Here is a 15,676-nt window from a genome sequence, read left to right on the forward strand (position 1 = left end):
CGTTTATCATCGATAGCGGATTTGTGATATTTTTTTTTCTTCTACGATTACTTCCGATAGGTAAATTGTAATTGTATATATGAACGGAAAAATTGTTGTTGTCATTTTTTTTTTTTTTTTTGATTAGCACATGCGTCAATCATCAACATTTAATAACGAAAAAACATTGAATTTTTATTTTTATTTTTATGAAACCAAATCTGATTTTATTTGAAAAAAAAATTATTATTATTATTGATGATGTCAATTATCGTCTGGAATTGAACATGTTTGTGTGTGTGAAGGAAACAAACAAACAAACAAAACAAAACGAAACCAAAAAAAAAAAAAAAAAAAAACAAACCAAAACTTGTTCATTTCGTATAGATATTGTTGTTGTTGTTGTTGTTGTTTCTCTTCCCTGAACTGCAATTTTTTAAAAAAAGGTAGAAAATGACAAAATTCCATTATTCAAAAAACAAAAAAAATTTTCTTCATTCATTCATATAATATAAATTCTTGTTCGATGTAATTCTTTAACGCCAAAAAAAAACCAAAATAAAATTATAATCATCATCATCATCATAAAGAAAAGTGAAAAAAAAGACAATGAAAAATTGTATGTGTGTGTGTGTGTGTGTGTGTGTATGCGATTGAAAAAAAACCGGATAAAATTAATTAAATTATTGAACATCAATAATCGATAATAATAATATATAATCGAGCCATAATCATAGAATTAATCAGTTTATCAATATAAAACATAGGTGATTTTCTTCTTCTTATTCTCAAATATATATATATATATAGAATATATTTATATAATATATAGGTAATAGATATATATATATATTTTTTTTGTCATTTATATAATATATATATAGATTGAGTATCAAATCGAGAGAGAGAGAGAATGAGAGCAACAGTGAATGAGATGAATAGATGTGTATTATCGATGGTCTTGCTGATGAGAGTGAGAGTGAGAGATAGAAATCATGAAGAATAAAACAGAATCGGAGAAAAAAGATTCGAAAAAAAAATTCCACTTTCCGCATCGATAGATGGCGCCCATTGCTTGATTTGTTTTCGTTTTTGCATTCTTCTTTCGTTGAGTTTTTCAAAATTTTTTCTTTTTTTTCTACTTTTCTTCTGTTTTTTTTTCTCTTAATCTGTTCTCGTCACCGTGAGTCAAAGGAATATATATTGGAGATGATGATGATGAAATGAAATTAAATGAAACGAAATCATAATTAAAGAAGCTGCTGTTGTTTGTGAAAAAATTTTTGATAATGTTGTGGTGTGTTTGCATTAATAAGTGTGGCGAAAAAAAAGGCTTGATAAAAACAGAGGAACGACATATAATAATAAAAATCTTTGATTCAATGGGCAATGGGCAATGGAAACGATGACGATGATGATGATGATGATGATGATTATAGTGCTGATGATGGCAGATAGAAAAAAAATGCATCAATGAATTAAATTTGGTTGGAAATCGATTGTTTTTTCTTTTTTGGTTTTTACTCAATGAATGATGTGATAATTATGAGGGCAAAAAAATGACCAAATAATATTGCTGCCAACATCATGATGACGATGATGATGATGGTGATGGTGATCGGTGGATGTAAAATTGTGACTGAGGCTGAGTCTGTTTGAATGAATCATATTTTTAGCTATTTAAATTTTACTTGGTTGTTGTTGTTGTTGTTATTACAATTGATTCAATTCTGTCTCTGTGTGATGATGTGTATTCTTTGTAATATGGAGCAAAAGTGAATTATTGATGATAGATTAATGTAATATCAATAATCTATAATGTTGATGATTTGATTTATAATCATAATAATAATAATAATATAATAATAATCATCATTATTTTCGTGAATTTAAAATCTTCAAATTAATACCAGTATCACTTTCCAATGAATTTTGGCTCATATTATGTCTTAATTGATTCGATATAAAATGATTGACAGCTGGATTTTCATATTCATTTTCATTGGAATCATCACTATTATCATCATCTTCATCATTACGTAATGCAATCTGTGATTCACAATGTAATGGTGCATGGCCATGTAAATGTAAATGCAATGGATTCGTATGTTTTTTCGAACCACGACGATGTGATTTTCTTGAATTCTGTATCTGATTACGGCTATCATTTTTATTATTATCACTACTATCATCATCGTCGTCATCATCGTCATCATCATCACCGAAACGTGGTGGTGACCTAAATGTAAAAAAAAAAAAATTTAAATATCAATATATTATGAAATCAAATTAAAATCAATTTAATTACCATTTTGGTGATGGTCGTGTCAAAAATAGCCAACGCTATATGAAAAAAAAATACAATAAAATGATTTATTGAATTAGAAATGGTTAAAAAAAAAGATAAATTATCATCACCATCATCATCATACCTCATAAAGGCTTCCATGAGGATATGTAAGAAGTTTAAATAAAGCATAAATAGGTATAGCCGACATTGATAACATTGCTAATGACCAACCAACAACCGATGCCCATGCTGGATATACATAGCTACCATAAGTGGACATTTCATACTCGATCACAGTCGAAATGAACAAACCCTATGTTGTAAAAAACATTTGTTGTTGTTGTTTTTTGTTTAAAAATTGGAAATTTTTTTTCAAATGATCACCAATAGATGGCGAATCGTTTTATGTTTAAATGAAAAAAAAATGTAAATAAATCAATATATATATTGATTGATGATTGATGATCATGATAAAATCATTATACTTACGCCCAATATGATGGGAGTAATGAATATCCAAATAAATTTCCATACAAGCGGAAACATTGGAAATGAGCCAAGCATTTTCTGTGCATTTCTTAAGAATTTATCAATACCATATACCCAAACAATGACATTTAATTCAACAAAACCAATCATTATAGCCGATATACTGGCACAATGATCATCCATTAATTGTAAGATGTAGATACCAGCCTAGAAAGATGAAAATGGTTGATAATTAATTAATAAGAAAAAAAAAGAAAGAATAATATGAATGAATCACATACATGTGTACTAAGTATTAGACCAAAGATGAAAAATGTAAAACAAGTCATCATCAATATACGACGTTTAATCTGACGATTTGGTCGATTGAAAAACATTTCCGATACTGTACTGGCCACCGATTCGATCAATGTGAATTGTGTACCGAATCCTAATGTTGATAACATGACAAAAAATATGATGGCCCAAAATCTTGCAACCGGTAATCTTGATACAGCCTCTGGATATACAATGAATGCAAGACCAGCTCCTATATCAAAATGAATGGATTCAAATTAATTAGAAATTTCACATCATTTTATGGATGAAATCAACTAAAATAAACAAACCTTGCGTAACAACATCTTTCACTTCACGGCCAATTTCATGAGCCATAAAACCAATTATAGAGAATATGACGAAACCGGCATACACGCTTGTCAAACAATTACCAATCGATATGTAGAATGCATCCCTTTATAGAATTTTAATTTAGAAAATGGAAAATTTTAAATTTCATTAAAATGACAAAAAAAAACTAATGTTTGTTCTTGAATGATTTACTTGAGAAAATTATGCCGTAAACTATTGCCTTTGGCCAATGTAATAATGCCACCCCAACATGGTGATAATGAAAAGAATATTTGCATAGCTGCATCCGACTGTTTATATATATATACATGGAAATAGAATAAATGTTCAAATTCAATACAATTCAATTCTAGTTTAATTAATTCTCACATTCAAATATTAGATATCATTATCATCAACGGAACTTGAAAAAAAACGGAAATAACATACCCATACATGTACATGTTTTAAACGTTCCCATTCAGGACTCATATAGAAACTAATGCCATCGGATGCACCATCCAAAAATATACACCGTAATAATAGGATTGTCAATACAATATATGGAAATATTGCCGTAAAATATGCCGACTGTTTTGAATGATTTTTTTTTGTGAACAAAAAAAAAAAACAACAGAAAATTCAATAATCAATAATCGATGATGATATTCATCATATATATACCTTTCCCATTGATTTTAATCCATTATAAAGACAAGCAAATACAATGGCCCAACAAATGAATAGACATGCGGCTAAATCCCAACGTATACCAATAAGATCATCGATACCGGAACTCATACCCAATATTTTATTACTATAGAAAAATGAAAATGAAATTCGATTGAATAAAGTTTTTTTTTCAATTCTAAATAAAAACTTACTGAAAATATTCATCACTAGGCATTCTTGAATTTTCCAACGTATATTTATACCAAACATCATCATGTATTGTACAATTGATGAGTCCAGTATTTTCAATAAAATGTAATGGATTTATGCCATTATTAATGACATTTGTATTGTTTGTAATAAAAAAACATTGTCGCTGCATACAGGTACCATCATGTAACATGGTACCATTTTTCATCGTACAATTTGTTGGATCAAATTTTAGGCATTCTATTTTCAATTCAATGTTTTTATGATTGAAATGAAAAATGAAAAATAAAAATCATTGAAATGTTTAATATTATCATGAATAAATAATTAATAATTTATACCATTTGTATTCCATGAATGGCCACAACTATCCCAGTCAATGTCATAGAATAATGCTGTAATTAGATAACGTACAGCCCATGCAATAACCATATTATAATAGATGGATACCAGACCGGACATAACACACATTGCATAGCCAATACCGGTAAATAATGGTGCAATAATCCATACTTTAACCGGGCTACTTTGCATAAATTGTCCGAAAGAAAATTCCAATACAAATAATGGTATACCAACAAAGAATAGCATAATAAAGTATGGCACAAAAAAGGCACCTATGAACACAATAAAGAAAAAATATATATTTAACCATATCGAAAATCATTCAATCAATTAATGAGATTTTGACTTTGAAAAAATATCTTACCACCGCCATTACGGTAGACCAGATAGGGGAAGCGCCAAATGTTGCCCAAACCGACAGCATAACTTAATGATGCCAATAAAAATTCTGTATAGCTGCCCCATTCTTTTTTCTTTAGATCCGGTTTCTGTGATGTAACCGGTTCATCATCATTATCATTGGGCATTTCTGGATCCATTAGATCACAGTTTATTATTTGCTCCTCCTTTTTTTTAACGTGAGAAAAAAAATAAAGATAAAAAAACATTAAAAATTCTGAATTGAATGAAGAAAAAAGAGACAAAATTCTGGACAAAGTAAAATAAAGTAAAATTTGAAAAATGACCGAAAAAACAATAAACTGGAAGGCAAATTCTTGTTTCATCATCATCAGATTTAGCACAAACGGCAAACAAACAAACACACACACACACACACAAAAACTAATAAATTTTACACAACAGGGAATACGAATCGTAAGAACAAAAAAAAAGTTGTTGAAAAGTAAATCTTTTTTTTACACTTGAAAATCAAATATTTTTCAAAGTAAAATCAAATCAAATCAAATTTCCAAGACAAAAACATAAACCAGCAAAAAATTAAAAAAAAATATGTAAGATAAAAACGAAACGAAACGAAAAGAAAAAAAAACATTATTCTTGCAATTCATCATCGTTTTCATCATCATCAATTCAGTTACATTTCGACATGACTTTGCAATTATAACAAAAGTGATGAAATATCAGACAAACTAAACGACAGTGATAAAAAAAAAAAGAAAATATAGGTGATATTTCCGGAAATCAGATCTTTTTTTCTAATTGTTTTTTATGAATGATTTTTTTTTTGATCAAATGACTACCACAACCACCAGTGAATGAATCAAGCGATTCAAGTTGCATTCATTCATCATGTGTGTGTGTGTGTAAATCCTTGAACTCGTTGAAACAATGGGCAGAGACAGAGAGAGAGAGAGAGAGAAGAAATTCTCGGTAATCAATTTCAATGATGATGATGATGATGATGACGATGATAATGATTAAATTAAATGATAATGACACGAAAAATATATATTTATATTGTCGACATTTGGAGTTGAATAGACGTCATTTTATTATAAACGATTGTTGTTGTTGTTGTTGTCGTCGTTCAAGTTAATGATAAACATGATTAAAATATTGATTTTTCATACTCTTCTTCATGTCTATAAATATATAAATTTGAAGAAAATAAAAAATTTAAATTTCAATTCTAGTGATTCCGGAATAATTATCATCATCATCATCATGATCATCATGATCATTATCTGGCCTTAATTTTGTTGTTTTGGTTTTTTTTTAATATTTTTGGGAAATGGCTTGACACAAATTACCACCACCACCACCACCACCCCGTCCTTCACCCCCCAAAAAAATGGGTAGTCAGTAGAAAGAAAACCTCGGTGCCTATTATGACTAGTATAATATCCAGTTATTTTTTTTGTTCAATTTATTGATTTATATATATATGTGTGTGTGTGTTGAAAAGCACAAGCAAATAATCAACCAGCCTATTTTGCTATAGTTTTTTTTTTAGTTATTATTGAACCACTTGAATTCTATCATATTGTTGTCATCATTAACGTTTGTTCGTTATTATTGTTGTTGTTGTTGTTGTTGTTGTTTGAAATCGATTATCATACGTACAATAGATATTATCTATTTGTCAATAAGGAAATAAAAAGCCAATGATGATGATGATGATGATGAAAATGACTACCAGAATTTTCATTTTATTTCATATTTATTTGATATATTAGAATCAACACACACACAAACGTCAATAGTGAAACTTGAAATTTGATTAAATGTCAGAATTATTTTTTTCCCTATTTTCAAATTAGAATTCTGCGTGACTCTTCTGATGATGATGATGATAATAATAGTGATAAGTTTTCAAGTTATTTTGATTTTATATTCGATTTTCTCTATACACGATATATATATGTACATATAAGTACAATTTGGCCTACATTCATTGATTCTGGAATCTACCATTTTGTACAATGGCAACATTTTTTTTATTGATTAACCTTGGCAAACGTTTTTTTTCATTCTTTATTCTAATGGAGAAACTTTATAAATTCTTTACCAGTACCAGAAAAAAAATGAAAGAAAAATAACAACTAACAGATCAGATGGTTGAATTTAATTTTTTCAGTGCGAAGAAAATTTCCAATAAAAAAATGCTCATTGTTTTTTTCACAACAAAAAAATTTGTCAACTGAAAATTTTCCCAAATATTTCATGCATAAAAAAACAGATAATATCATCATCATAGTGAAAAAAAATAAAAAATGTCAAGAAAACACTGAGAAATAATCAATGTGTCTACAAAACAAGTAAAAGAAAAGAAAAAAAAATTTCTATTCATACCCGAAATCATCGACAACAACAACAACAACGAAATAAAAAACAAAACTACAAGAATTCATTGCAGTAGTTGTATTCAATGTTTGTGGTAGAATAAAAAAAAAATTTCATTCAAGAATGATGCAAAATATAAATTGTTGATCTCTGATGTCTGTCTGCGTGTGTGTGTGTGTGAGTTCGCGCGCCAGTGTTGACGTTGATGAAGAATAAATTTTAAATTAGTAATAATAAAGAGGAATTTTTTTTTCTAGATAAAAATATTACACCAACAAACATTACAGTAAAACCAAGAAAGAAAGAAAATAATGAGAGAGACACAAGAAATGAATCTCTCTCTTTTTTTTTTTTTTTTTTTTGGCTAATGGCCGAAAACGATGTAATCGGCGACAAATAACAATGACATCAACAACAACAACAACAACAACAACAGGATATCGAAACAAGAATTATCATCATCACCATCATGGCAGGTCACAACTACAATTGTCAATCAAAAGCTTTTGTCTTTGAATTTTTTTTTTATTTATTCACATTGAATTCAAAATAGACACTTTTTTCATTGTTATTCTGTATTGGTATTGACAGAAATTAATTATTGAAGAATTTAATCAAACAATCTGAATGAATGAAAACTAAAATGATTAAATTATTTTTTTTTCTCTGTTCATTTTAATTAGCTATATTTTGTTGTTGTCGTTCTCTGTCGTTATTTAATCATTCATTTTGATTGGATTTTTTTTCTTCTTCATTTCTTTCTTAATTAACATTTGGAATTTTATATCTTTTTTATATAATTACTTACAATATTTTCATTGGATGCAATCGGCGTAAAATTGGTCATCTTGTTAATAATGATGTGCTTATATGATGATGGTGATGATTATTAATGATGGTAGTTGTTATCGTCTTCGTTGTCGTTGTCGTTGTCGTTGTTGATGTTGATATTTCATTAAAATTTGGCCGAATAATCGATATTAATAATAATGAAGTGATTGGCGTTTTTATTTGCATGTGTATCAATGTGGCCCAGATACAAACATAAAACAATGAATGAGCCAATATATCGTTATGAATATTTGGAATTTTTTTTTTGAAAAATTTTATTGAAAACCTGAGAAAAATTGAATCAAAATTTTTTTTTGTTCACACTTTGATTGATTAATTGATTAATTTTGTTGACATTTAAATCCTTTTCGATGGAACTTTGTCTGAATGATTAATGCCTGTGATGTAAAAAAATAAAAATAGAAATAGAGATTTATAATAAAATGAAAAAATTCTTGGAAAATAAAAAAATTGTCATGACTTTGTATTCAGAATATTCTCTCTCTCTCTCTATAACTCTGCCAGCCACCACTTTTATACAAATTCATACTACCTCTCAAAATGAATCACTTGAAATTCAGAAATTCACTCTTAATTCTTAGTGTGTGAATGAAAAATTTCCAAATTTCAAAGAATCAAAAAATAAAAAAAAAAAATTTATCTATCTCGATGACACTCAATCAATCGATTCGATCTGTGAATGATCAATCAATTAATCCATTTTTTTTGCATGTAAATGTCGTTTTTGACAATTTCCATGATAATGATGTTTCGGTTACTGTGCATATGTGTGTGTGTGTGTGATTGCGGTGTGTCCTAGGCAACAGACTAGATACATTTTTTTCCACTGAATTGCGATTCGACCAATAATGATGATGATGATGATGGTGATGATGATGATGATGATTTCTGGTGTAAGTAAAAACAAAATTTTCCATGTATCCAACGAGTTTTTTTTATCATGATTTGATTTAGGTTAAATTTTTTTGTTTTGTTTTGTTTTGACAATGACCGAAAATGATAGGAAAAACTTTTTTATTATTATTTCATTTCATGTTTTTTTTTTAAAAACACAAATTTTGTCTGTTTACTTTTGATTATTTGTTATTATTGCAATAATAAATGAAAAAAAAATACAATTATCAGGAATTGTTATTGTTGTTGATTTTGAATTGACTTGGATCAGAATCTCATTCTGAATCTGGATCTGAATCTGAATCTGAATCTGAATCTGAAACATGGATAAATTAATAATGAAATGAAGAAAAAAACACTGGCCCAGGCTTGGAATAATTCAAAATATTCAAATTGTTTTTGCATGTGTGTGTGTGTGTGAGTGATTGACTATAAACAATGCAAAAAAACAGAGAAAAAACAATATGTTTGAAACAGATGTAAATTTTTCCCAAAAAAAAAACCAGTTATTGATTATTAATACAATCAATTTGTTAGTACGTTAAGGCCAACGATCTTATAAGAATATTGAATTGAATAATAAACACACACATACACACACAAATCCACACAAAAATATTCTCAATATTATTGATTAGAATCGATTGATTTTGATCAACAATATTTTGAATTCAATCAAAATTGATTACAAGTAAAAAAAATGAATTAATGAATGAATGATTACAATAAATATGGTACAAACGGAAATAATATGTGGAACAAAACAAAACAAAAACAAAAACAAACAAGGAAAAACAATAACGGATGAGATGAGATAAATAAATAGTCAGATTTTTAATGATGATTGATAAATGTAGAACGAAAAACGAAGAAGACGATGAAGAAGAAGAAGAATTATATTCATTCTCAATCAGTTAATCAATTAATCAATCAATGTCGATAACGTATAATAATATACATATTGATCAACGGAAATTCAATGGAAAACAATCACACACACACGCACACACACACACAGAGAGAGAAACACTGACCATAAAAAAGACAAAACAGGCCCAAAAGAAAAAAAAACAATGCAATAATTCAGTGAATAACGTGGTATAAAATCCATTCCAACTGGATGGGCAACAAAAAAAGAAAAAAATTTTTCAAATCACCGAATTTTCACATACAATTTTATATAAAATAAATACAGTCACAATTTTAAAAAGAAAATATTCAAGAAAGAATCATAACGTCAATGAGAATCTTTCCCGTAAATATTTCAATCAATCTGAATCAATTGTTCATTATTCAATATATCACATCATTTGATAGAATTTATTTTGGTTGTTTGACGAGAATTTGAAAAAAAACCGAAACCGAAACCTGATTTGTTTTTACAGAAAAAAAATCAATACCAATTATAATCATTTACATTACATTGATAATAATAATGATGATGATGATGATGACTATTTACTAGACTATTACTGATGAAATGAATTCAACAATAAAATTGATGATAATGATGACGATGATGGCCAACTAACCGAATAATCTAATCCCATACGCACAATGCTGATGAATGGTTGACATACAAAAAAAAAAAAAATTTCCTTTCTGCAATAATATTGATATATGATAATCGTAGTGGCAATAATATGGTAGTGGTAGTCCAAAAATAATATTATTATTGTATGACCATAACTATAACCAGAATCATTGAGAGGAACAAAAAAAAATTATTCTATAGCCATCTTGCATGAGAAGAAAAAAAAAGGAAGAGGAATATATATAAAAACCTCGTTTTCAATGTTTTTTTTCTATTGCAATGCAACGTAACAACAATAGCGCAACAACAGCAATAGCAAAAGAAAAAATAAACGAAAAAAAAACAAGAATAAAGAATCGGGTTATTAAAGTCGAGTATCTCGATTCTTGTATATGTATTCTCTGTGTGTGTGTGTGTGTGTGTGTGTGTAAACCCCCTTGATCATAAATAAATGTTTTTCATAGAAAAAATCATCGAAAAAAAACCTTTCTTCTTTTTTTTTTTACTGTCGCACTATCCCCTGCCCCTCCTGGAACATTTTTTTTTTTTATTATATATAACCCGATTCTATATTCTATGTTCTATATATGATTTGATTATATTCATACACATATACAACAGCGAATTGGAACGCAAGCGCATCATCATCATCATCATCATTAGATACCGAACACATATACATATACACATACATTTATATATATATATATAGTTGAATTTCATTTCCAAAATAAAAAAAAAATTGTATGAAAATAACAAACAAAACAAAACAAAACGAAAAAAAATAACGTATATGTAGTAAAGAATCGTTTAATAATAATATCATAATATAATATATATGTAGATAGATAGATAGATGTAGATGGATTGAATTCAAAAAAAAAAAAATTCGAATTCGTTTGAATTTTTTTTTACTTTGGTTTAGTTTTTGTTTTCAGCATCTACATTATCATCATCATCATCATCATCGTGATTATATCTCTATATGTAATGTATAACATCTTTACATTCAGACACACCTACAAATAGTGGTGTACATGTACATTGGTTTTTTTTATATTTTATTTGAATTGTAAAAAAAAGGTATAGGTACAACAAAAAAATGTGCATGTAAAACACGTACATATACATACACACACACATACACACCCACACCCACTAGACGCCTACATATAGATGTGTTTATATTGTAACCGAATAAATAAAAAAAAAATAGTTTTTATTTTCCATTGAATCGTGCATGTTTCCAATTTTTGTTGTTGTTGTTGTTGTTGTTCACTTGTGTTGTTGTTGTTGTTGTTGTTGTCTTCGTTGTTTTTCAATCTATACATTTACATTCAACATTGTGATGAACGATTTCAAAAAAAAAAGCAAAAAACTACCCGATTACAAATTCAAAAGCAAGAAATGGCTGGCTGAAAAAAAAATTAACCTAAACATATTGGAAAATCATTTAGCAATCATCAATCGAAATTTGAAACCGAATTTGATGATTCTAATAGTTATTGAAACCAAATCGAACAAAAAGAAGAAAGATAGAATTCAATGAATCCAGAATCCAGAATAATAATAATAATAATTAATCTTTTATAAATGTAAATGTAAACCGTTTTTTGTTCTGTTGTAATGACTACTGGACCTATTGATTTGAAATTTTAACCTAACGTTGTATTCAAATTTAATGGGAAAAATATAGAGATTGTCTATAGATAACACAACAAGTAAGAGATAAAAAAAACATGTTTTTTTTTTGAATAACTACGTCCTCTGCTGGACACAAAACCAATCATAGTGAACCACAGCAATGAATAAAGTTTTCTGATGAACGATTTTAGCCGCGTCCATCTGCCGGCAGTATAGAGATTTTTTTTTTTAATAACAGTGTCACGGCAACGCGTGTCCATGCGAAGCTGGTACTGAATCTAGAGATATTATGATCCATTGATCAGTGTTTCTCAACCATAGACAATCAATAGCAAATGATTGATGAAATTCCGGACATATCCGTACTAAATCCAGACGTATGGTAACCCTAAAGTTTTATTTTATGTATATGTGTGCATGTTGTATATAAATATCTTTAGCGGTTTATTATTTGTTATCAATACACATACACAAACATTGTGAATAAAGCTATAACGGGTGACAAAAACCGACGACGACGACGATGACGACGACTACATGATATAATGGCGTGACCTAATTCTTGTTGTTGTTGTTGTTGTTGTTGCTTTTCTTCGTTATTCGTTTTAGTATAATTTTGAACATCATCACCATGATCATGATGATGATGATGATGATGATGAGCAACTACAAATAGCTACAAAAAAAGCGCCATCCAGTTATAAAGCCAATAATAATGTGAATATATATATATTCGACGATTGAATGTTGCATTTTGCAAAAACAAGAAGAAGAAAAAAAAATGAATCTCGATTTTTTTTCCGTTTTATATTTTATAATAATAATGATAATGATAATCTTTGAATATGTTCAAATATTCTTTAATGACATGCGTGTAACAAAATTTCTTTCATCATTCATGTGGTTATTCTTTTTTAATACACACAAATGAATACACACACACACACACACGCGAAAATCATTTAATTCTGTATTTTTTTTTCTGAATGAAACCGATACGATTTGTAATTGATTTCTAATGAATTATTCCAAAAAAAAAAGAAAAATAGATGCGGGTTTCAAGATGATATCATCATCATTGACAACAACAACAACAACAAAAAAATGAACCGAAATTGTAATCAAAAGAGAGAGAAAAAAATCTAGATCAACATCCGTCTACAGTAGTTGTCAAAATAACCATAATTGGTCATTATTTACATAGTAGTATTATTATTAACATATTTATTACGACAAACAATAACAATGTAACAGTAAAATAATCATAATAATGATTTACACGATCATTAGACATGATTGATTGATTGATTGATCGATCGATCGATCAATCGATTTGATTCAATTCGATTAACAAATCTCCATCATACAGGAAGCATCATTCAATGTGACATTATTATAATCATTATTTAGGTTATATTTTTTTCCTGTTATTATTATTTTAGTGTTATTCTACCATGGGGGGGAAAAAAAAAAGAAAACTGGATATTTCCAGGTAAAAACGGAAAATTGTTTTCATTTTCATCACTTACCTTGTTTTATTTCAAATATTTTTTTTTGATGAAATTGATGAAATCAAAAAAAAAAAAAAATTTATAATGATGATGCGATTGATGTTAAAAAAAACACGTGTTTTCATAGAATTTTAAATTACCAGAATCTAGAATCATGATAAACACAAACACATGTATATATGAAATGATAAAACACGTGCGTATCATCAAAAAATGAATGTCATGATCAATCAAGTTGAATGAAGAAAATGGATGGTAAGGTGATGTGTGAAATGTTTGTGTGTGTGTGTGTGTGTGTGTATGTGTGAAGTGATGTGATGTGTCTGACAGCATGGATTCAACACATTCCTTATAAATTTTCAGACAGACTATTACACACACACACACACACACACACACACACACACATAAAACAGCCATATCGCATACCCATCATTCACCAATACATTACATACACAGAGAACACACATTCATTGGAAAATTAAATTCCAGTCCATCCAGTTTTCCAGAATTCTTTTTTTTCTGTTGTTTCTCTTTTATTATTAATTTAAATTTAATTGAAATAAATTAAACTGAAATTATAAATTCATGTATGTTTTTATCAAAAAAAAAAAAAAAAAAAAAAAAATTAAATTCCTGGAACATTTAACAAAAACGTGAGAATATAATTCCTAATTCCAATAAGTAAAATAAAATTGAAATCAACTTGTTGCGCTTGCGCTTAATAATCAATATTTTTCTCATTCAAATTGGATATCGAAATGATTAAATAAAATGTGTGTGTGTGTGTGTTTGTAAAAGAGAATGGCAAAAAGTATTGGAGGCACTACTATGATAATACCGTCTGAAAATTGGAAATTTAAATTATACGATTACGATAGAAAAAGAGAAAGAGAGAGAGAGACGGAGACAGAGAGAAAAAAAAATATTGTGCGATTTACACAATAAATAGCCGATGGCATTATTATTTCAATTTCATTCATGAAGTTTACAATAACAATGATAAATAAATAAAAAAAAATAGCTTGACTTGATAATTCAGAAAAACCAATCAATCACAAAACTCAAATTTTCACTCTGTGTTTACACATTCATTTCTTTATTTTTTCCACTGTATTTTTTTTTTTTTTTGTATTCGGACAACTTCTATCCATAATGATCATTAACATCCTTTTATCCCTCTCTCTCTGTTTACTCGCAAACAAAACCATTATGAATTCTATTGAGAAAAAAAATAATGGTTTTTATTTTCGATTTCATTTTCTTTCATGTTTGAATCATATTTTACATACACACAAAAAAAATACTTCAAAATTAATGATCGATTATATTCATCAAGGTGATAGTGGTATTGAATGAATGAGTGAATTATCATCATTTATTATTACTATGTTATAAGGTTGATTAATGTGGTGGCAAGAAAGTATCAATTTTTTTTTCGACATTATTTCATACAGTACTACCACGGTTAACGACCGTCAACCGAAATGTGTATGAAAAGAAGAAAAAAAAAATTCTTGATTAACGTTTGGAAATTTTTCGAATATTTTTGTATTTCAAAATAAGAAAAAAAAATGATTTGATAAAACAACAACAACAACAACAACAAACATTCCAATGACAATTTTTTTTTTGCAAGACAAAAATCTGGAAAAAAACACAAAATTCAATTTTCAATGGTCAATCGCAGAGAATTAATTAATCTTTTTTTTTATTTTGAAAAAAAAGAAAAATTCTTAACTAAAAATAAAAAACTAAGATGAAAAAGAAAGATTGTGCAAAAGAATTTCAATTTTACTCCATAAATAGTAGCAGAAAATGATTAAATACAACAAATAGAAATAATCAATAATCAAAAATCAATAATAATAATAATGATGATGATGATGATCCAGGGGGTAA

General features: G+C 27.9%; 1 protein-coding gene across 3 annotated transcripts; it reads right to left on the reverse strand.

Annotated features, from left to right (window-relative positions):
• Positions 1 to 171: 171 nt before the first annotated feature.
• LOC124499145 (sodium- and chloride-dependent glycine transporter 1) lies at positions 172 to 14,085 on the reverse strand. 3 transcript variants are annotated; one of them, XM_075731343.1, is made up of 14 exons: positions 13,793 to 14,085; positions 8,148 to 8,568; positions 4,959 to 5,160; positions 4,591 to 4,866; positions 4,252 to 4,489; positions 4,052 to 4,184; positions 3,818 to 3,958; positions 3,581 to 3,678; positions 3,367 to 3,491; positions 3,040 to 3,287; positions 2,759 to 2,965; positions 2,412 to 2,582; positions 2,288 to 2,322; positions 172 to 2,218 (listed from the first exon to the last, which is right to left on the reverse strand). In XM_075731343.1, the coding sequence occupies exons 2-14, from the start codon at positions 8,184 to 8,186 to the stop codon at positions 1,855 to 1,857; spliced, it is 2,277 nt and encodes a 758-aa protein (XP_075587458.1). In that variant the 5' UTR covers positions 8,187 to 8,568; positions 13,793 to 14,085; the 3' UTR covers positions 172 to 1,854. The 3 variants fall into 3 exon arrangements, with proteins under 3 accessions (XP_075587458.1, XP_075587459.1, XP_075587460.1); XM_075731344.1 differs by lacking the exon at positions 13,793 to 14,085 and adding an exon at positions 9,810 to 10,654; XM_075731345.1 differs by lacking the exon at positions 13,793 to 14,085 and adding an exon at positions 10,258 to 10,627.
• Positions 14,086 to 15,676: the final 1,591 nt, after the last annotated feature.

Source organism: Dermatophagoides farinae, chromosome 5 (assembly GCF_024713945.1).
Source record: "Dermatophagoides farinae isolate YC_2012a chromosome 5, ASM2471394v1, whole genome shotgun sequence".
Classification (NCBI taxonomy): domain Eukaryota; kingdom Metazoa; phylum Arthropoda; class Arachnida; order Sarcoptiformes; family Pyroglyphidae; genus Dermatophagoides; species Dermatophagoides farinae.